The 22453-nt window shown below is 39.5% G+C and overlaps 1 protein-coding gene across 1 annotated transcript in view; it reads left to right on the top strand.

Moving 5' to 3' along the window:
• Positions 1-22453, top strand: part of TTN (titin) — a 273379-nt gene that overhangs the window by 201228 nt on the left and 49698 nt on the right. Inside the window, exons 245-280 of the mRNA XM_064287443.1 lie at positions 59-358; positions 445-759; positions 867-1015; positions 1435-1585; positions 1690-1971; positions 3408-3710; positions 4235-4537; positions 4632-4913; positions 5007-5306; positions 5401-5703; positions 5798-6106; positions 6223-6504; positions 6609-6908; positions 6994-7287; positions 7725-10691; positions 11047-11367; positions 11458-11742; positions 11841-12140; positions 12461-12763; positions 13274-13549; positions 13654-13953; positions 14043-14345; positions 14640-14939; positions 15437-15724; positions 16085-16381; positions 16470-16772; positions 16870-17175; positions 18036-18323; positions 18416-18706; positions 18799-19086; positions 19251-19838; positions 19929-20033; positions 20763-20960; positions 21052-21348; positions 21439-22026; positions 22118-22420. Coding sequence (XP_064143513.1) covers positions 59-358; positions 445-759; positions 867-1015; positions 1435-1585; positions 1690-1971; positions 3408-3710; positions 4235-4537; positions 4632-4913; positions 5007-5306; positions 5401-5703; positions 5798-6106; positions 6223-6504; positions 6609-6908; positions 6994-7287; positions 7725-10691; positions 11047-11367; positions 11458-11742; positions 11841-12140; positions 12461-12763; positions 13274-13549; positions 13654-13953; positions 14043-14345; positions 14640-14939; positions 15437-15724; positions 16085-16381; positions 16470-16772; positions 16870-17175; positions 18036-18323; positions 18416-18706; positions 18799-19086; positions 19251-19838; positions 19929-20033; positions 20763-20960; positions 21052-21348; positions 21439-22026; positions 22118-22420 — 13368 coding nt within the window. The remainder of the gene's footprint in view (positions 1-58; positions 359-444; positions 760-866; positions 1016-1434; positions 1586-1689; positions 1972-3407; positions 3711-4234; positions 4538-4631; positions 4914-5006; positions 5307-5400; positions 5704-5797; positions 6107-6222; positions 6505-6608; positions 6909-6993; positions 7288-7724; positions 10692-11046; positions 11368-11457; positions 11743-11840; positions 12141-12460; positions 12764-13273; positions 13550-13653; positions 13954-14042; positions 14346-14639; positions 14940-15436; positions 15725-16084; positions 16382-16469; positions 16773-16869; positions 17176-18035; positions 18324-18415; positions 18707-18798; positions 19087-19250; positions 19839-19928; positions 20034-20762; positions 20961-21051; positions 21349-21438; positions 22027-22117; positions 22421-22453) is intronic.

The raw sequence follows: 22453 nt of genomic DNA on the forward strand, positions 1-22453 counted from the left end.
TAATATTTGGCTTTAAAAATCATTTGACTAATAGTGCTTCTTTTTCAAATCATTTTAGGTCGTCCTGGCCCTCCAGTGGGACCCATAAAGTTTGAATCTATTTCAGCAGATCAAATGACATTATCTTGGCTTCCACCTAAAGATGATGGTGGGTCTAAGATTACAAACTATGTAATTGAGAAAAGAGAAGCTAACAGGAAGACATGGGTACGTGTCTCCAGTGAACCAAAAGAATGCATGTACACAATTCCTAAATTGCTAGAAGGCCACGAATATGTATTCCGCATCATGGCTGAGAATAAATATGGCATTGGGGAGCCTCTTGACAGTGAACCAGAAACAGCAAGAAATCTTTTCTGTAAGTAGGACAACATTTTCACATGCAAAGCCATTCTTATCTATGTTTTTCATACTTTCTTATAAATTAACATAATTGTTTCACAGCCGTCCCTGGAGCACCAGATAAGCCGACAGTTAGCAGCGTGACTCGTAACTCCATGACAGTCAACTGGGAAGAGCCAGAATATGATGGAGGCTCTCCTGTGACAGGGTACTGGCTAGAAATGAAAGACACCACTTCAAAGAGATGGAAGAGAGTTAACAGAGATCCTATCAAGGCCATGACCTTGGGTGTTTCTTATAAAGTGACTGGTCTTATTGAAGGTTCTGACTACCAATTCCGGGTATATGCTATCAATGCTGCTGGTGTGGGCCCAGCAAGTCTTCCATCAGACCCAGTGAGAGCTAGAGATCCGATTGGTAAGACTTGTAATCATCTGTTTTTTGCATTTGTTAGTCTGTTTGAATTTTATTTTCCAAAAGTGCCATGGAAAAGTCAAGAATATTAATGTGCTGGTTCTTTTCAGCCCCTCCCGGTCCTCCGTTTCCCAAAGTGACAGACTGGACTAAATCATCTGTGGATCTGGAATGGACTCCCCCACTGAAAGATGGAGGATCCAAAGTAACTGGATACATCGTTGAATATAAAGAAGAAGGAAAAGAAGAATGGGAAAAGGTAGCCAAAACTTGGCCTTACAAAAATACGTGATTAAGAAACTAAAAATGTCACAGTTATTCCCCATCCCATTACCTTCTTAGAAAGCTAGATTAAGAAATCAGAGAAACATAATTATAATTGATAATCCAAACATGTCAAAAGTCTAATCAAAAGTTAAATCATATTAGAGTTATAAGCCCTGGAAGCTGGAGTAAAGGAACAGTGTAGTTCTTTCAGTCATTTGATAATTTTTAAATCATAATTCCTGGCAAGCTCTTTTACTCAGTGTTTACCTGTAATACCTGATCCCTAAAAACTAAAGTCATTAACAGTTTTTCAAATAGAAGGTCTAAACATGCTGTTAGTTACGCTTTAGAAAGCTATTAAAGCACGAACTGACAAGTATTCTAATAATTATATTTATGATTTTTCCCCAGGGCAAAGATAAAGAAGTGAGAGGAACAAAGCTTGTTGTGACAGGATTAAAAGAAGGAGCATTCTACAAATTTAGAGTGAGAGCAATCAACATTGCTGGCATCGGAGAACCTGGAGAAGCTACAGATATAATTGAAATGAAGGACAGAATTGGTAGCTATTAATAAAAAAAAAAAAAAATACTTCTATTATTTTTTCAATATTTATGTTTTGATTGAAAGTGAAAAACACATGCATAATTTTAAATTGTTTTTCAGTTTTACCTGACGTTCAGCTAGATGCCAGTGTCAGAGATAGAATTGTGGTCCATGCCGGAGGGGTGATTCGGATCATTGCCTATGTGTCTGGAAAGCCACCTCCGACAGTCACCTGGAGCAAGAATGAAAGTGCGTTACCCCAAGAAGCCACCATCGAGACCACAGCCATTAGCTCATCCATGGTCATCAAGAATTGCGAGAGGAGCCACCAAGGCGTCTACTCTCTTCTCGCCAAAAATGCGGGGGGAGAAAGAAAGAAGACAATCATTGTTGATGTATTAGGTAAATACATTCAACTTTTTCATGCAACTTTTTAACATGACATTTTATTACATATACAATAAACTATGTTATAATAAAACTATGTTACAAACATTCTAGAAAATAGAAAACTCACCCACAATCCCTGTGGCCACTATTAGCATTTTTTTTTTAATTTCCTCTTTTTTAATCCTATTCACATTTTATGTGATTGTACTCCTGCTATACAGTTTTGTATGCTATTTTTTTAATATGACATAAGCATGTACTGTGTTATTAATAGTTTTCATAAAAGCAACTTTCCTGCAAATATACATGAATGTTTAACAATTTGCCAAAGTTGACCATTTTCATATCATGAGACTACATCCTGATTTGCTAATTATCATAATACTGCAGAATCCCTCTGAGGGGTTTCAGTATTCTAATTGAAGAGAACAGCATATTTGGTTGTCAATATTACATTTTTAATGACTGAATATAGAGTTGAACTTCTCTAGAAGGCTTTTTCATGCCTCTCACTAGCTATGTTATTCAAGTGATCTGCTCAGAAAATGAAGCCTTCCAACTCAGAGCTCTCTGTAAGCATGTCTCTAGGCACAGCCATATTCCAAACAACCATGGTTTTTCCATGAAAATAATCAGTTCTCTACTGCAAATAATTAATATTACAATAAACCCCCCGAAAATGGCATATGGAAAGCTATTTCATTGAGCAATTGTCCTACAGCCATTTAATTTCATGCATCTAAACACTAAAAAAAAAAAAAAAAGAAAAAAACACTGTTTTGCTCAGTAGCTATTCTTTGAGAACCAGTGCACTTCCAGGTTAAATTTCCAGCCCTTCAAAGGTCACTCTGAGACTTGGGGCCTCCTGTTCTGCTCACTGATTCACCGATCATTCAGAAACCACTCCCCTCCTGTACCCCTTGAAAGAAAACTAGAAACGAAAAGTAACCATGCTACTCTTGATGCTTGATGTATCTCCCATCTCCTTCTGTGTGTTCCTCCTTCCAGTGGCATCCCCCTCCCATTTGACTTAAAAGAAAAAAAAAAACAACCAAACCCATTGCCATCTAGTTGATTCCGACTCATAGCGACCCTATAGGACAGAGTAGAACTGCCCCACAGAGTTTCCAAGGAGCACCTGGTGGATTCGAACTGCCAGCCTTTTGGTTACCAGCCGTAGCACTTAACCGCTACGACCATTCGACTTACGAATTACTAAATAAAATCACTTTACCTATCCCTTCAGCTTCTACTAAAACAGTAGCAATCAGTAACTGTTGCAAATCTACTTCATTTAAAAGTATCGTTGAATATAGACATCAGAAGAAAAAGTCTTAATTTTCTTCATAAGGACATTTTTGTCCCTTTTAAAAACAGAGGGTAACAAATATTGAGCATTATACTTAATTGAAGAAAACAGCTAAAATTCCTTTTCCTCTTATTTCTAGATGTGCCAGGTCCTGTTGGAATTCCATTCCTAGCCCACAACCTAACCAATGACTCCTGCAAACTGACATGGTTTACTCCAGAAGATGACGGAGGCTCTCCAATCACCAACTATGTCATCGAAAAGCGGGAAGCTGACCGCAGAGCATGGACCCCAGTGACATGTACAGTTACCCGACAGAATGCTACTGTCCAGGGTCTAATTCAAGGAAAAGCCTACTTTTTCCGAATTGCAGCTGAAAATAGCATCGGCATGGGCCCATTTGTTGAGACATCAGATGAACTCATCATCAGAGATCCAATAAGTAAGTTCGATTTTAAACAACTTCATGCTTTATCAATTTCTTCATTCATTTAATAAAAGACTATGGCCACAAAAAATGTGCTTAAATACCACATGTTTCAATCCTTTAGAAGCATTTATCAGGCAACTACTTGATAGCTGATGTTGGTAGTATCTGAATATCAATTGTGAAAGATATTAGGGGAATATATATGATTCATCAAATTCCTTTCATGTATGCTATGCTGATTTTTTAATTTTTCTGCCTAATGGCATGAATAGAAATGGAATTATTTTCCTAACTCTAAAACTACTAACTCTGGAGAACTTTCCTAAATTATTTACCCTCAATGAACTTCTATTTCCTCATCTGTCAAATGAGGGGATTAGGTTGTATTGGGGCCTTTTTAGCTCCATTGATCTATGAGTAGATCACTTTTGTTATTCATTGAAGCAGATAGTTTAACATTCAAATACAATCCTCAAAATGGGGTACATTCTTAATATGACTTTTTTTTTACTGTAATTTCATACTTATACTTACAGCTGTACCTGAACGTCCCGAAGATCTGGAAGTCAAAGAAGTCACTAAAAACACTGTTTGGCTAACTTGGAATCCTCCTAAGTATGATGGTGGATCAGAAATTATTAACTATGTCCTAGAAAGCCGGCTCATTGGAACTGAGAAGTTCCACAAAGTTACAAATGACAATTTGCTTAGCCGAAAATATACTGTCAAAGGCTTAAAAGAAGGTGATACCTATGAGTACCGTGTCAGTGCTGTCAATATTGTCGGACAGGGAAAACCATCATTTTGCACCAAGCCAATCACTTGTAAAGATGAGCTGGGTATGTGTCTAATACAACTTAAACTTTGAAAACTTCAGCATTTGTAGATTTGTTATAAGACAACGGTAAAACTGATTTCTCTTTATAATTTTAGCTCCCCCAACGCTTGACCTCGATTTCAGAGATAAGCTCATCATTCGAGTTGGTGAATCTTTTGCCCTCAAGGGCCGTTACTCAGGCAAGCCAAAGCCTAAGGTTACTTGGTTCAAAGATGAAGCTGATGTGCTAGAAGATGATCGCACTCATATAAAGACCACTCCAACAACAGTTGCTCTAGAGAAGATCAAAGCCAAAAGATCGGATTCTGGCAAATACTGTGTGGTTGTGGAGAACAGCACAGGCTCAAGGAAAGGTTTCTGTCAAGTTGCTGTTGTTGGTAAGTATAATGGAGCAAGAAGAATAGACATTCTGTTCTTTCAAAAACAGAAGTGGAAATAACATTTTATGCTGTGATTTTTTTTTTCCACAGATCGTCCTGGACCACCAGTAGGACCAGTTATTTTTGACGAGGTAACCAAAGATCACATGGTTATCTCTTGGAAACCACCTTTAGATGATGGAGGAAGTGAAATTACCAATTATATTATTGAGAAGAAGGAGGTGGGCAAAGACGTTTGGATGCCTGTGACATCTGCAAGTGCTAAACCAACATGCAAAGTTTCTAAACTGCTCGAAGGAAAAGATTATATTTTCCGGATACATGCTGAAAATCTATATGGAATAAGTGATCCCTTGGTGTCTGATGCAATGAAAGCCAAAGATCGTTTCAGTATGCATTACATTTCTCTTTAGTAATTCAATGCTTTGAAATTGTTAATAAGAAGCATGAAATTTCTAACACGTTTTACTAATATTTGTTGTAGGGGTTCCTGATGCACCTGAGCAGCCGATTGTTACAGAAGTTACCAAAGACTCGGCATTAGTAACTTGGAACAAGCCACATGATGGAGGAAAACCCATCACAAACTACATCCTAGAAAAGAGGGAAACTATGTCTAAACGGTGGGCTAGAGTTACCAAAGAGCCCATTCATCCATACACTAAATTTAGGGTTCCTGATCTTCTAGAAGGCTGTCAGTATGAATTCCGGGTTTCTGCAGAAAATGAAATTGGTATTGGAGATCCAAGTCCACCATCCAAACCAATCTTTGCTAAAGATCCAATTGGTATAGTATTGAAGCAATCATTCAGCTTTCATATTATCCAACTTTGTTTTCAGCTGTATTCCAACTCCTTTTTGTCTTCTCTTTTCTTATGTAGCTAAACCAAGTCCACCTATTAATCCTGAAGCAGTAGACACAACATGTAATTCAGTTGATCTAACTTGGCAGCCACCACGTCATGATGGTGGGAGCAAGATTCTGGGTTATATTGTTGAGTACCAGAAAGTTGGAGATGAAGAGTGGAAAAGAGCTAATCACACTCCTGAGTCATGTCCTGAAACCAAATATAAAGTCACTGGTCTTCGAGATGGTCAAACCTATAAGTTCAGAGTAATAGCAGTAAATAAAGCTGGTGAATCGGATCCAGCTCATGTTCCTGAGCCAGTGCTCGTAAAAGACAGACTTGGTGAGTGAAATGTTCTCACCTTTATTTTGAAAGAAAGCTAGGTTCCTGATTATGTATGTTCAATTGTAAAATTGATTAACGAATCAAATCTGAAAGTCCTGTTCTCTTTATTCTAGAACCTCCTGAGTTGATTCTTGATGCCAATATGGCAAGAGAACAACACATAAAGGTTGGTGATACCCTAAGACTTAGTGCCATCATCAAAGGAGTGCCATTCCCAAAAGTAACTTGGAAAAAAGAAGACAGAGAGGCTCCGACAAAAGCAACAATTGATGTTACTCCAGTTGGTAGCAAGCTTGAAATTCGTAATGCTGCCCATGAAGATGGTGGAATTTATTCCTTAACAGTAGAGAATCCAGCTGGTTCAAAAACTGTCTCAGTGAAAGTACTTGTATTAGGTAACAATTTTAATACCTACATCGTTAAAAATAAATTTTGGTATTTTTTGAATTCTGAACTTGATTAAACCATTTTAATATCTGTATTAATTGACACTTTCCAGATAAACCTGGGCCACCTAGAGACCTGGAAGTCAGTGAAATTCGGAAAGATTCTTGTTACCTTACTTGGAAGGAACCACTGGATGATGGTGGTTCTGTTGTTACAAATTACGTGGTTGAGAGGAGAGATGTTGCCAGTGCCCAGTGGTCACCTCTTTCAACTACGTCAAAGAAAAAGAGTCACTTGGCCAAACATCTTAATGAAGGCAATCAGTATCTCTTCCGAGTAGCTGCTGAGAATCAGTATGGACGTGGTCCTTTTGTTGAAACACTTAAACCCATCAAGGCTCTGGATCCTCTCCGTAAGTTGCTTTCTCTGGATACAAAGTATTATTTGGCGGTCCTTGAGAAAATGACTTATTCATCATCATTTCTTCTTTTGAAAAGATCCCCCAGGGCCACCGAAGAACCTCCACCATGTAGACGTTGACAAGACTGAAGTCTCCCTTGTTTGGAATAAGCCAGATCGTGATGGTGGCTCTCCAATCACTGGATATTTGGTGGAATATCAAGAAGAGGGAGCCCAAGACTGGACAAAATTCAAGACTGTGACAAACTTAGAGTGTGTTGTTACTGGATTACAACAAGGAAAGACCTATAGATTCCGTGTAAAAGCTGAAAATATTGTGGGTCTCGGTCTCCCTGACACAACTATTCCAATAGAATGTCAAGAAAAACTGGGTAATTTTTGGATTGTCATTATTATTTTGTATTTATATTATAAAAATCAAATAATCCCCGGAAGCTCTATTAACCTAGAACTGAAACCATCCCCAAAGCCCACTTTTCAGACAAAGATTAGACAGGCCTATAAAACAAAAAAATAATACACTTGAGGAACATGCTTCTTAGTTTAATCAAATATATGGGACCAGATGGGCAGCTGTTGTCCAAAAGTAGGATGTGAAGGCAGGAAGGGACAGGAACTGGATAAATGGACACAGGGAACCAGGGGGTGGAAAGGGGGAGTGTGCTGTCACATTGTAAGGACTGCAACCAATGTCACAAAACAATATGCGTATAAATTTTTGAATGAGAAATTAACTTGAGATGTAAACTTTTACCTAAAGCACAATTTTAAAAAATCAGTTCATAATTCTCTCACGTTTACTTTCCAGTGCCTCCATCTGTGGAGCTGGATGTGAAATTAATTGAAGGCCTTGTGGTAAAAGCTGGAACTACAGTCAGATTCCCTGCCATTATAAGAGGTGTACCCATTCCTACTGCAAAGTGGACAACTGATGGGAGTGAAATTAAAACAGATGAACACTACACAGTTGAAACTGACAACTTCTCATCAGTACTCACTATTAAGAACTGTATAAGGAGAGACACTGGAGAATATCAAATCACTGTTTCCAATGCAGCTGGCAGCAAAACAGTAGCTGTACATCTCACTGTCCTTGATGTTCCTGGTCCACCAACAGGTCCTATTAATATTCTGGATGTTACCCCTGAATACATGACTATCTCATGGCAACCACCTAAGGATGATGGAGGAAGCCCTGTAATAAATTATATTGTTGAGAAACAAGATACAAAGAAAGACACGTGGGGTGTTGTCTCTTCAGGAAGCAGTAAGACTAAGCTGAAAATCCCACATCTGCAAAAGGGCTCTGAATATGTTTTCCGAGTCAAAGCAGAGAATAAGATGGGTGTTGGTCCTCCCCTTGACTCCACACCTACTGTTGCTAAACATAGGTTCAGTCCTCCATCCCCTCCTGGTAAACCCGTGGTTACTGACATTACTGAAAATGCCGCAACAGTGTCTTGGACCCTGCCAAAATCTGACGGTGGCAGTCCAATAACTGGTTACTATGTGGAACGTCGAGAAGTAACTGGCAAGTGGGTGAGGGTCAACAAAACACCTATAACTGACCTGAAGTTCGGAGTGACTGGACTCTATGAGGGAAATACATACGAGTTTAGAGTTTTTGCTGAAAATCTTGCAGGACTAAGCAATCCATCCCCAAGTTCTGACCCATTAAAAGCTTGCCGGCCCATCAAACCACCTGGACCACCTATTAATCCTAAACTGAAGGACAAGACCAGAGAAACTGCTGACTTGGTGTGGACAAAGCCTCTCAGTGATGGTGGTAGCCCCATTCTAGGATATGTAGTAGAATGTCAGAAGCCTGGCACAGCACAATGGAACAGGATTAATAAAGATGAACTCATTAGGCAGTGTGCCTTTAGGGTACCTGGACTTATTGAAGGAAATGAGTACAGGTTCCGTATAAAGGCAGCTAATATTGTGGGAGAGGGAGAGCCCAGAGAACTAGCAGAATCTGTGATCGCAAAAGACATTCTTCATCCTCCAGAAGTAGAACTTGATGTTACTTGTCGTGATGTAATTACCGTTAGAGTGGGTCAAACAATCCACATCCTTGCCAGAGTTAAAGGTAGGCCTGAACCAGACATAACTTGGTCTAAGGAAGGCAAAGTATTGGTCCGAGACAAGCGGGTTGATCTAATTCACGAACTACCTCGTGTAGAGTTACACATTAAAGAAGCTGTTAGAACTGACCATGGCAAGTATATCATTTCAGCTAAGAACAGCAGCGGACATGCTCAAGGTTCAGCCATTGTTAATGTCCTTGACAGACCTGGGCCTTGCCAGAATTTGAAGGTTACCAATGTAACCAAAGAGAACTGTACGATTTCTTGGGAAAATCCACTAGATAACGGTGGCTCAGAAATCACAAATTTCATAGTAGAGTATCGCAAACCAAACCAGAAAGGCTGGTCAATTGTTGCTTCGGATGTCACTAAGCGATTAATCAAGGCCAACCTCTTAGCCAACAATGAATACTATTTCCGAGTTTGTGCAGAGAACAAAGTGGGTGTTGGGCCAACCATTGAAACAAAAACTCCAATTCTGGCTATTAATCCCATTGATAGACCAGGTGAGCCTGAAAACCTTCATATCGCAGATAAAGGAAAGACATTTGTCTACCTAAAGTGGCGGCGGCCTGATTACGACGGTGGCAGCCCCAATCTATCATATCATGTTGAGAGAAGGCTAAAGGGCTCTACTGACTGGGAAAGAGTGCATAAAGGAAGCATTAAAGATACCCACTACATGGTTGACAAGTGTGTTGAAAACCAAATTTATGAGTTCAGAGTGCAAACAAAGAACGAAGGTGGTGAAAGTGACTGGGTAAATACAGAGGAAGTTGTGGTGAAGGAAGACTTACAGAAACCAGTACTTGATCTGAAATTAAGTGGTGTACTAACTGTCAAAGCAGGCGACACCATTAGACTTGAGGCAGGAGTTAGAGGCAAGCCATTTCCAGAAGTTTCCTGGACCAAGGACAAAGATGCTACAGACTTAACAAGATCACCAAGAGTCAAGATTGATACCGGAACTGAGTCGTCTAAATTTTCTCTTACTAAAGCAAAGCGAAGTGATGGTGGTAAATATGTTATTACAGCAACTAACACAGCTGGCAGTTTTGTGGCCTACGCAACTGTCAATGTTTTAGATAAGCCTGGTCCTGTAAGAAATCTGAAAATTACTGATGTGTCCAGTGATCGTTGTACTGTTCGCTGGGACCCACCGGAAGATGATGGCGGCTGTGAAATCCAAAATTATATTCTAGAAAAATGTGAGAGCAAGCGGATGGTTTGGTCTACCTATTCTGCTACTGTCTTAGTACCTGGTGCTACAGTAACACGTCTTATAGAAGGAAATGAATATATTTTCAGAGTCCGTGCAGAAAATAAAATAGGCACTGGGCCTCCAACAGAAAGTAAACCAGTCATCATAAAAACCAAATTTGATAGACCTGGTCGTCCTGATCCCCCAGAAGTTACTAAAGTAAGCAAAGAAGAGATGACTGTGGTTTGGAATCCACCAGAGTATGATGGTGGAAAGTCCATCACAGGATACTTTTTAGAGAAAAAGGAGAAACACTCAGCACGATGGGTCCCTGTTAACAAGAGTGCGATCCCTGAGAGACGTATGAAAGTACAGAATCTCCTCCCAGGGCATGAATATCAGTTCCGAGTCAAGGCAGAAAATGAAATTGGAATTGGAGAACCAAGTTTGCCATCAAGACCAGTGGTGGCAAAAGACCCAATAGGTATGATTCTCTTGGTTGTTTTGTTGTTGTTGTTGTTTTTTCTGATACTACACCAACTCGTAATCTCAAGTACAGAGGTATTAAATAAATAAAAGTTGTCAAAACATCAAAACTTTATTTTAGCCAATATATTTTCTAAGTAGATATTTTACCAAATCACCTAGCATATAAAATGGCAGATTCAAATTTTATGAAAGAGAAAATAAAGAGGATTCAATAATTGAGAAATTGAATGACCTATCCTCAAAGAATTAACTATATAAAGTTTTTTTTATATATATAAAGTTACATACTAAAGTCTCACTAGTAATAGTTAACAACGTGTAAATTTATCCTCATATAAACTTATTTTCAGAACCACCTGGTCCACCAACCAATTTCAAAGTGGTTGATACAACCAAAAATTCCATAACTCTTGGGTGGGGAAAACCAGTCTATGATGGTGGAGCACCAATAATTGGATATGTTGTGGAAATGAGACCAAAAATAGAAGATGCATCACCTGATGAAGGCTGGAAAAGGTGCAATGCTGCAGCACAGCTTGTTCGCATGGAATTCACAGTTACCAGTTTGGATGAAAACCAGGAATATGAGTTCAGAGTGTGTGCCCAAAACCAAGTTGGCATTGGACGTCCTGCAGAACTAAAGGATGCTATTAAACCTAAAGAAATCCTAGGTAAGGCCCTACGTAGCACTTGATCCACTCATACTTCACTTTTCACATGAGTTCCCCACAGTCAACTAATGGCCTTAATGTCATTTGCAGAACCTCCAGAGATTGATCTGGATGCCAGCATGAGAAAGCTGGTCACAGTGAGAGCAGGATGCCCTATTCGACTGTTTGCCATAGTAAGAGGGAGGCCGGCCCCTAAAGTCACCTGGCGAAGAGTGGGTATTGATAATGTGGTCAGAAAAGGACAAGTCGATCTGGTTGACACAATGGCCTTCCTTGTCATCCCTAATTCTACCCGTGATGACTCAGGAAAATATTCCTTGACGCTTGTGAACCCGGCAGGAGAAAAGGCTGTATTTGTAAACGTCAGAGTACTAGGTGGGTTACTGAAATGCTTCTTCCCTCCCCTTCAAAGACACATTCATGAATAAGGATGCTTAGGAGATATAGATATCTGACTTTGTTGTCCTTTACAGATACTCCTGGACCTGTGGCTGATTTAAAAGCTTCAGATGCCACTAAAACATCATGCCATGTTTCCTGGTCCCCTCCTGAAAATGACGGTGGGAGCCAAGTAACACATTATATTGTGGAGAAACGTGAAGCAGAAAGAAAGACGTGGTCTACAGTTACCTCAGAAGTTAAGAAAACAAGCTACCAAGTAACCAATCTTGTTCCTGGGAATGAGTATTTCTTTAGAGTAACTGCTGTCAATGAGTACGGCCCTGGTGTTCCAACAGACATCCCAAAACCAGTGCTTGCATCAGATCCTCTAAGTGAGTAATATCTTTTCTTCCTCCTCTGAACTCCAATCCCTTATTTTAGCAAAGTTGGGTTAAATACCTAAAACATTTTCATCCATTACTGAAAGGGATTTAATTTGTAGAAACCCAGAAAGTATAATAAATATCTAACTCATTCACTCACTAAAGACTTTTTTGATCTGCCTCATCTTATACTTTTTACATTCCACATACTGAACTATAGGTTCTATGTACTTTGAAACAAATGGCATACTAAACGCTTACGTACATTAACAAAGGAGTTTGATTAGATTACCAGAATAATTTTCTAAACTGCTTTTTCAAACTTCTAGGTGAGCCGGATCCCCCAAGGAAACTAGAAGTTACTGAAATGACAAAGAATAGTGCTGCATTAGCCTGGTTACCTCCCCTGCGTGATGGAGGTTCTAAAATTGATGGCTACATCATTAGCTATAGAGAAGAAGACCAGCCTGCAGATCGCTGGACGGAGTACTCAGTGGTAAAAGATCTCAGCCTTGTTGTCACTGGTCTAAAGGAAGGAAAGAAATATAAATTTAGAGTAGCAGCCAGAAATGCTGTTGGCGTCAGTTTGCCAAGAGAAGCTGAAGGAGTGTATGAAGCCAAAGAACAGCTGTGTAAGTAGTCACCGAATCGTTTCTATCAAGTGATAAAAGTTTATTGGAAATTTATTTTGATATGTAGACACTTCTCCCTGAGGAATCTAGGGAATTCCACAAATACGTGAAAAACAGTAGGGAATAGTGGTTTTCAAACATTTGGGCCCAAAACACACAGTTAATAAACTTTAAATCATGACAGAATACACACACATACATATACATCATATACGTATATATATGATTCTCTCTCATGGAACCCCAGTCAAGAAAAACTTGTAGACAGTTGAAGAATTTCCTACGTTATGATTGAAACAAAAGCTTCTTGAAACTTACTATGTGTGCTGTACTCTGATAATTTCTCTTCTATTTCATCCTTACAAAAAACAGCTGTAATACAAAATTTAATTTCAACCTGCTAATGAATTGCAACTTACAATTCTAAAAAAACACTAGTGTAATTCCTCCCTACACACACCAGAGGAAAATTAACACCCCCAAATCAACATATTTTCGTTTTGCTTTTAGTACCACCGAAGATCCTTATGCCAGAGCAGATTACTATCAAAGCCGGGAAGAAACTCCGAATCGAAGCCCATGTGTACGGAAAGCCTCATCCAGTCTGTAAATGGAAAAAAGGAGAGGATGAAGTCATCACATCCAGCCACCTGGCAGTGCATAAAGCAGACAATTCTTCAGTTCTGATCATAAAAGATGTTTCTAGGAAGGACAGTGGTTACTATAACCTCACTGCAGAGAATAGTTCTGGGTCAGACACCCAGAAAATCAAAGTTATAGTCATGGGTAAGTTAAGTGCTAGACAAATGGCCATCTAAATATACAGGGCAGAAAACATTTTTTCCTTTCAAATTCCCATTCTTATATTCCTTTTCTTTTGGTTCATGCAGATGCCCCTGGGCCCCCGCAGCCTCCGTTTGACATTACTGATATAGACGCCGATGCGTGCTCCCTGTCGTGGCACATCCCCCTGGAGGATGGAGGCAGTAACATCACCAATTATATAGTGGAGAAGTGCGATGTAAGCCGAGGTGACTGGGTCACTGCTCTAGCTTCAGTCACAAAAACTTCCTGCAGAGTTGGGAAGCTGATCCCAGGCCAGGAGTATATCTTCCGGGTCCGTGCTGAAAATCGATTTGGCATTTCAGAGCCTCTCACGTCACCAAAGATGCTTGCTAAGTTTCCATTTGGTATGTTTCTTTCAGGGAGAAAAAAAAAATGCTGCTTTCTCTTTTGTCTGTTAAGGCAGGAACTGACATTTCCCTGCCTTCATTTCCAGGTGTTCCTAGTGAACCAAAGAATGCACGAGTCACCAAAGTCAACAAAGACTGTATCTTTGTGAAATGGGACAGACCAGACAGCGATGGAGGGAGCCCCATTACCGGTTACCTGATTGAACGCAAAGAAAGAAACAGTTTGCTCTGGGTGAAAGCTAACGATGCTCCAGTCCGGTCGACTGAATATCCTTGTGCTGGCCTTGTCGAGGGTCTTGAGTATTCGTTCAGAATCTATGCCCTAAACAAAGCTGGATCCAGCCCACCCAGCAAACCAACAGAATATGTAACAGCAAGAATGCCAGTTGGTAAGTAATGTTTTCATTTATCGTGGAGGACGCATGTAAATTTTAGAGTCTCTGAAGATTACTACTTCCATTTAGGGATATATTCTCTATCTCTTACCATGAAATGCACTACACATAATCTCTTGTAAGCACACAGAAGGTTCTCAAAAATGCATATGGGTTGGATGACTATTAAAATGGGATGATTATCTTCCCACTGAGCCAGCTGCTTAGCAGCAGCAATAACATGAATTGTGGAAATTTAAAACTTCTACTATGAAGACAAATGCTAAGAATGTTTCTTTTTGGTTTTAGACCCGCCTGGGAAACCAGAAGTTATTGATGTTTCCAAGAACAGCGTATCCCTCATCTGGGCCCGTCCCAAGCATGATGGAGGCAGCAAAATTATTGGCTATTTCGTAGAAGCATGCAAGCTTCCTGGTGATAAGTGGGTACGATGCAATACTGCACCCCACCAGATTCCCCAGGAAGAGTACACAGCTACTGGCTTAGAGGAGAACGCTCAGTATCAATTTAGAGCAATTGCCAGGACCGCAGTAAACATCAGCCAGCCTTCTGAACCTTCCGATCCAGTGACCATTGTTGCAGAAAATGGTAAGATTCTCTTGGGTATTATAGGCAAAGATGTATGTCCCTCTCAATGTTCACTTCTAATAGTAAAAAACTAAATCTTCATCTATGGAAAAGGGGACAAATAAAATGATAAAAAAAAAAATCTATGCAGGCACTAAAAATTATAACTATAGAGAATCTTAATAATATGTTAAATTAAAAAGTGGGATACAGAACTGTAAAGACCATATAATCTCAACTATACACACACACAGAAAGCCTACAAAGAAATGCACCAAAGTGACAATAGTGGAAATTTAGGGGTGTTAGAATTCTGTGCTGTCTTTATTTTTTTCTTTATACTTTCAGTATTGAGAAATTTCTACACTAAATCTGTATTTCTTTTCTAATGAATACATTAAATGTTTAAAATCTCATTCTTAAAGGAGATAGAGCATATGAATTTCCACTGTGATGAGCAAGAATTATACAATAAAATACAGCTTTGTGTGTATTAAGTAATTTTATTTCTTTCCCAGTTCCTCCCAGGATAGAACTGAGTGTGGCTATGAAGTCTTTGCTTACTGTGAAAGCTGGAACTAATGTTTGCCTAGACGCTACTGTTTTTGGCAAACCAATGCCAACAGTTTCATGGAAGAAAGATGGCACACTGGTAAAACCAGCAGAAGGCATAAAGATGGCCATGAAGCGGAACCTGTGCACCCTGGAGCTATTCAGCGTGACCCGGAAGGACTCAGGAGACTATACCATTACTGCCGAAAACGCAAGTGGTTCCAAATCAGCCACGATTAAGCTTAAAGTGCTAGGTAACTGAAGTGCTTAATTAAAATCTCATATTTTACTTGGGTTAATGTGATGTCAATAGTACTCACAAGATAATCTGTGAGAAAAGATATATATCCCAATGTATCTTTCCTAATCGCAGAATTATTTATCACAGAACAACAGCTTTTTAGATATGAAAAGAGCATTAGAGATCTTATACTCTAGTTATCCAATATGAGGATACAAGATGCTGTAAAATTAAGTGAATTCCAAGGCCATACAGGAAAATAACAACATTAAGATGGCAGCCCACGTCTCCAGCCCTAGGCCTCTACTCTTTTCTTATTCCCCATTCTATGTCTGTTAGTAAAAGACTTCACTTTTCTTTCATATTCTTTCAGATAAACCAGGTCCTCCAGCATCTGTTAAAATCAACAAAATGTATTCAGATCGTGCAATGCTTTCCTGGGAACCTCCTCTTGAAGATGGAGGCTCAGAAATCACCAACTATATTGTTGACAAACGTGAAACCAGCAGGCCCAACTGGGCACAAGTCTCTGCTACTGTGCCCATCACCAGCTGCAGTGTGGAGAAACTTATAGAGGGTCATGAATATCAGTTCCGTATTTGTGCTGAAAATAAATACGGAGTGGGTGATCCAATCTTAACTGAACCAGCAATTGCTAAAAACCCATATGGTAGGAACATTTTCCTGTGGTTTTTCATTGTACTCTTTAAATATTATCTTTAAAAATGGGAAATTAACTCTTCAATCAATCTCTGCAGACCCACCAGGACGCTGTGATCCTCCTGTTATTAGCAACATAACCAAAGACCACATGACAGTAAGCTGGAAACCACCAGCAGATGATGGTGGCTCGCCCATCACTGGCTATTTGCTTGAAAAGCGGGAAACCCAGGCAGTTAACTGGACTAAGGTCAACAGAAAACCTGTTATAGAAAGAACAGTAAAAGCAACAGGTCTCCAAGAAGGTACTGAATACGAGTTCCGAGTTACCGCTATAAATAAAGCTGGACCAGGCAAACCCAGTGATGCATCCAAAGCTGCTTATGCTCAGGATCCTCAGTGTAAGTTTCCATCAAAAAGTTCCATATCCTGTGTACAATCAGCACTGAACAACCAAGAACAAGGTTTTAATGAAAAATTTCTTTCATTTATCCTCAGATCCTCCTGGCCCACCGGCTTTCCCTAAAGTATATGATACAACCCGTAGTTCTGTGAGCCTATCCTGGGGCAAGCCAGCCTATGATGGTGGTAGCCCTATCATTGGTTACCTTGTTGAAGTAAAACGAGCTGACTCTGATAACTGGGTGAGGTGCAATTTACCACAGAAGCTACAGAAAACCCGCTTTGAGGTTACTGGCCTGATGGAAAACGTAGAGTATCAGTTCCGTGTGTTTGCCGTTAATAAGATTGGATACAGTGACCCCAGTGACGTGCCAGACAAACACTGCCCCAAGGACATCTTAAGTAAGTATTACCAAGGGAAATATATACGAGGTTTTTTTCACCAATCATATTGTAGAATAGAACTTTCTTAGGTACATGTATTAATTTATAAGTTTTAGGGTTGGTAATTCTAGGAGTACATTTTAGGAGAGCTGGGTTGGTACTTTATGGTACTACATAAAAGGCCAAGTGGAATGCAAAATGATTTGTGGTTATGAAAGCTTTGCATACATACATGAGAATTTCATGACTTTGAAATAATATCCACTATAGAAATGCTGTTCTGAAAATAGAGATTTCTTTTTAACTAAGAAATGAGCTATTTAGCATTCCTATGATTTTTACTTCTTGTTCAATCCACCCTTCTCCATAATTTGTAATTGGTAGGTTCTCTATTTTAATTTCCCTTCTCCCTATTTATTCTACTCACTTATTCCCCAAAACTTTTTCCCTTTATTTTTAATTGCTTGGAATTATATATCAGCCTTTATGTATTTTTTTCCTACGATGAAATAAGGAAAGAGTGGCAAATTTTATGACGGAGTGCCTTCACTGAATATGGAAAAGCAAAACGAGAACAGAATAGAACCAAAAACCAGTCCCCTACCTTCTTTTCAATATAAGTAGAGTTTGAGAATTTGTAAGATTCATGAAAAGAAGGATATAGGGAAGACTTGGTTGAGCCTGAAGGATGTTGGAAAATAGAAAGATCAACAATTGGGTCAGAGTACTGAAATAACTAATGTCAAAAGTTTTCAGGATTACTTTAAGAATTTTTTAAAGACCAAGAAATAAGTTATGTAAAAGAAAACATAATTTTAAGAGTGATAAGAGAAGTCCTTGGAAATACTTTTAATTTTCTTCACCCCAAAATTAAACAGTTCCACCCGAGGGAGAACTTGATGCTGATTTGAGGAAAACACTGATATTACGTGCTGGAGTTACAATGAGACTGTATGTACCAGTAAAAGGACGTCCACCTCCAAAGATAACTTGGTCTAAACCAAATGTCAATCTAAGAGAAAGGATTGGACTGGACATAAAGTCAACCGACTTTGACACTTTCTTGCGCTGTGAAAATGTGAACAAATATGATGCAGGAAAATATATCTTGACCCTGGAGAATAGCGTTGGTAAAAAGGAATACACCATTGTAGTGAAAGTGCTTGGTAAGTCTATTTGATAAGAGAATCATAATTTTTTTTAAATGTAGCCTGTGTTTCTTACACATTCATTTCGTATTTGCCCACTATTTATTCAGATACTCCTGGGCCACCTGTCAATGTGACTGTTAAGGAAATATCCAAAGATTCTGCTTATATTACCTGGGATCCTCCCATTGTTGATGGCGGAAGCCCCATCATAAACTATGTGGTCGAAAAACGTGATGCAGAGAGGAAATCCTGGTCAACAGTGACAACTGAGTGCCCAAAAACAAGCTTCAGGGTATCTAACTTGGAGGAGGGAAAATCCTACTTCTTCAGGGTATTTGCTGAAAATGAGTATGGCATTGGTGATCCTGGTGAAACACGTGATGCTGTCAAGGCTTCTGGTGAGGAAATGAGCTACTAACCCATCATTTTGAAATGACATCTTACCTTGCATTATCTGGGGCTTAGACTTCTCATTTCTCCTTTGCTTTAGAAACCCCTGGACCAGTTGTGGACCTGAAAGTGATGTCTGTTACTAAGTCATCTTGTCGCATAGCCTGGAAAAAGCCTCGCACTGATGGTGGAAGTCGAATCATTGGCTATGTGGTCGATTTCCTAACTGAAGAAAATAAGTGGCAACGAGTTATGAAATCAATGAGTTTACAGTATTCTACAAAAGATTTGACTGAAGGGAAGGAATATACCTTCAGAGTGAGTGCTGAGAATGAAAATGGAGAAGGAACCCCAAGTGAAATCACTGTTCTGGCAAAGGATGATGTTGGTAAGCCTTTACCTATGCATGTTCATTTTCCCTTTATTTTCATCAAAAGTGCACTCTTGAGTCCTACTCAATAAAAAACATAAAAATCCCTTAAAAACTATAATGTTTTGAAAAAGTCAGTTGCCTGGTCTTAGAAATAACAATCTATCTCTGCTGTTCTACAGTGCCTCCTGATCTAGATTTAAAAGATCTACCTGACTTGTGCTACTTGGCTAAAGAAAATAGCAACTTCCGTCTTAAGATCCCCATAAAAGGCAAGCCAGCTCCATCAGTAACCTGGAAGAAAGGAGAAGATCTTCTAGCAACTGACACAAGAGTCAGTGTTGAGTCATCTGCAGTTAACACAACTCTTGTGGTATATGACTGCCAAAAATCTGATGCTGGAAAATACACAATCACACTTAAGAATGTTGCCGGCACAAAGGAGGGAACTCTCTCTATAAAAGTTGTTGGCAAGCCTGGCATCCCCACTGGACCAATCAAATTTGATGAAGTCACAGCAGAAGCCATAACCTTAAAGTGGGGTCCTCCAAAGGATGATGGAGGTTCTGAAATCACCAACTATATCCTAGAGAAGAGAGACTCTGTAAACAACAAGTGGGTGACATGTGCCTCAGCTGTCCAGAAGACCACCTTTAGGGTAACCAGACTTCATGAGGGTGTGGAATATACCTTCAGGGTCAGTGCCGAAAATAAATATGGTGTAGGAGAGGGCCTGAAATCGGAGCCAATTGTTGCTAAACATCCATTTGGTAAGTATCCCAAGGTTAGAAAACATAAAGCAAAACATGGTTTTGCGGAAGTTCTTTGTTATAAATCTTGCATTGTCTACTTTTTCCTAGATGTGCCTGATGCTCCCCCTCCTCCCAACATCGTGGATGTCAGACACGATTCAGTGTCTCTAACTTGGACTGACCCCAAGAAAACTGGTGGCTCTCCAATTACAGGTATTTAATTGAGTCTTAACCTACAGCTTTTACATTATATTTCTTTCAAATCTTTCTCGCTGAAAACAAGTTGAATCTGTGCTCCTTATTTGTAACACCATCTACACATGCAAAAATGTGTTTTCCTTTCAGTACATATGGCTATGGTTTAATTTCATTAAAAACAACCTCATGTAAAACAACCTAATGTAACAGTTAATAAAGAAATGCTTTCTTGGTGATATATCTACTTCTGTAAGTTAAAAATTTGAATGATGCAATAAATATGCATATTTCAAGAGGAAAAAAAATGCCACTACGCCTGCATAATAAAAGTACACATGCCAGCAAGAACCTCTTTTTACGTGTGTGTACACACATATATACTTGTATAAATATATAACCTGTTGCAATCGAGTCAATTCTGACTCATGGGGACCCTATAGGACATATATACTTGTATAAATATATAACCTGTTGCAATCGAGTCAATTCTGACTCATGGGGACCCTATAGGACATAGTAGAACTGCCCCATAGGGCCCCATAGTGTTTCCACATAGTGTTTCCAAGGAGCGGCTGGTCAATTCGAACTGCCAACCTTTTGCTTAGCAGCTGTAGCTCTTAACCACTATGCCACCAAGGCTCCAAATATATATATAAAAATTATCCAGGTGAAACATATATATGTAAAAATCATGCCACATTTATACTTTCTATCCGAGTTGATACATCACTGGGTCTTTTACAGGGTATCATATTGAATTCAAGGAAAGAAACAGCCTTTTGTGGAAGAGAGCTAACAAGACTCCTATTAGAATGAAAGACTTCAAAGTGACAGGATTAACTGAAGGTCTTGAATATGAATTCCGAGTAATGGCAATCAATTTAGCAGGAGTGGGCAAACCAAGCCTGCCATCAGAGCCAGTTGTGGCACTTGATCCAATTGGTAAGTGATTATATGAAGAGAAATCCAGGAGCATTTTCTGCATGAAGAAAACATTGATATTTGTTTGACTGGTTTTGTTTTTCTGTATTAGATCCTCCTGGCAAACCTGAGGTTATTAATGTAACAAGGAATTCAGTGACTTTGATTTGGACTGAGCCAAAATATGATGGTGGTCACAAGCTGACTGGATATATAGTGGAGAAGCGGGATCTACCTTCAAAGTCTTGGATGAAAGCAAACCATGTCAACGTCCCAGACTGTGCCTTTACTGTTACTGACCTTGTTGAGGGTGGAAAATATGAATTCAGAATTAGAGCAAAGAATACGGCAGGTGCTATCAGTGCTCCATCAGAAAGTACAGGAACCATTATTTGCAAGGATGAATATGGTAAGTCTATTACATTTTTCGTGCACATAAAATAGCAAATCCAGCCTCCTTCCTTTTCTTTTTCTGATTAAATTTTTTTTTTCTTTGCAGAGGCACCAACCATTGTCCTTGATCCCACAATAAAAGATGGGTTAACAGTTAAAGCAGAGGATACCATTGTTTTGAGTGCCATTAGCATTCTTGGCAAACCCCTTCCAAAGTCAAGTTGGTCCAGGGCAGGAAAAGACATTAGACCATCAGATATCGTTCAGATCACTTCGACCCCAACATCTTCCATGCTAACTATCAAGTACGCCACTAGGAAAGATGCTGGCGAATACACCATCACTGCTACCAATCCTTTCGGAACGAAGGAGGAACATGTGAAAGTAACAGTTCTCGATGTACCTGGTCCCCCAGGTCCTATTGAAATCAGTAATGTTTCCGCTGAAAAAGTAACACTTACATGGACACCCCCCTTGGAAGATGGCGGCTCACCAATTAAGTCATATGTTCTTGAAAAGAGAGAGACCAGCCGACTCTTGTGGACAGTGGTTGCTGAAGACATTCAGTCTTGCAGGCATGTGGCTACCAAACTTATCCAAGGAAATGAGTACCTGTTCCGGGTCTCAGCTGTAAACCACTATGGCAAAGGGGAACCTGTACAGTCTGAACCTGTCAAAATGGTAGACAGATTTGGTAAGTAAAGCACGTGAGGGAACTGATACTTAAACATTTACAGCAGAGTTTAGGAAATCGTAGATGTCTCATCAATTTGTTTCCTTTTCAGGTCCCCCTGGCCCTCCTGGAAAACCAGAGGTATCAAACGTCACCAAGAACACTGCTACTGTCAGTTGGAAAAGGCCAATTGATGATGGTGGCAGTGAGATCTCAGGATATCATGTAGAAAGGAGAGAAAAGAAAAGTTTGCGATGGGTGAGAGCAACAAAGACGCCAGTTTCTGATCTCAGATGCAAAGTAACAGGACTGCAAGAAGGAAACACTTACGAATTCCGTGTCAGTGCAGAAAACAAAGCCGGAATTGGCCCACCCAGTGATGCTTCAAATTTTGTTCTAATAAAAGATGCAGCATGTTAGTATTTATATGTTCTTCAACACAGTTCAT

The sequence above is a fragment of the Loxodonta africana genome, chromosome 6 (genome assembly GCF_030014295.1).
Source record: "Loxodonta africana isolate mLoxAfr1 chromosome 6, mLoxAfr1.hap2, whole genome shotgun sequence".
NCBI classification, from domain to species: Eukaryota; Metazoa; Chordata; class Mammalia; order Proboscidea; family Elephantidae; genus Loxodonta; species Loxodonta africana.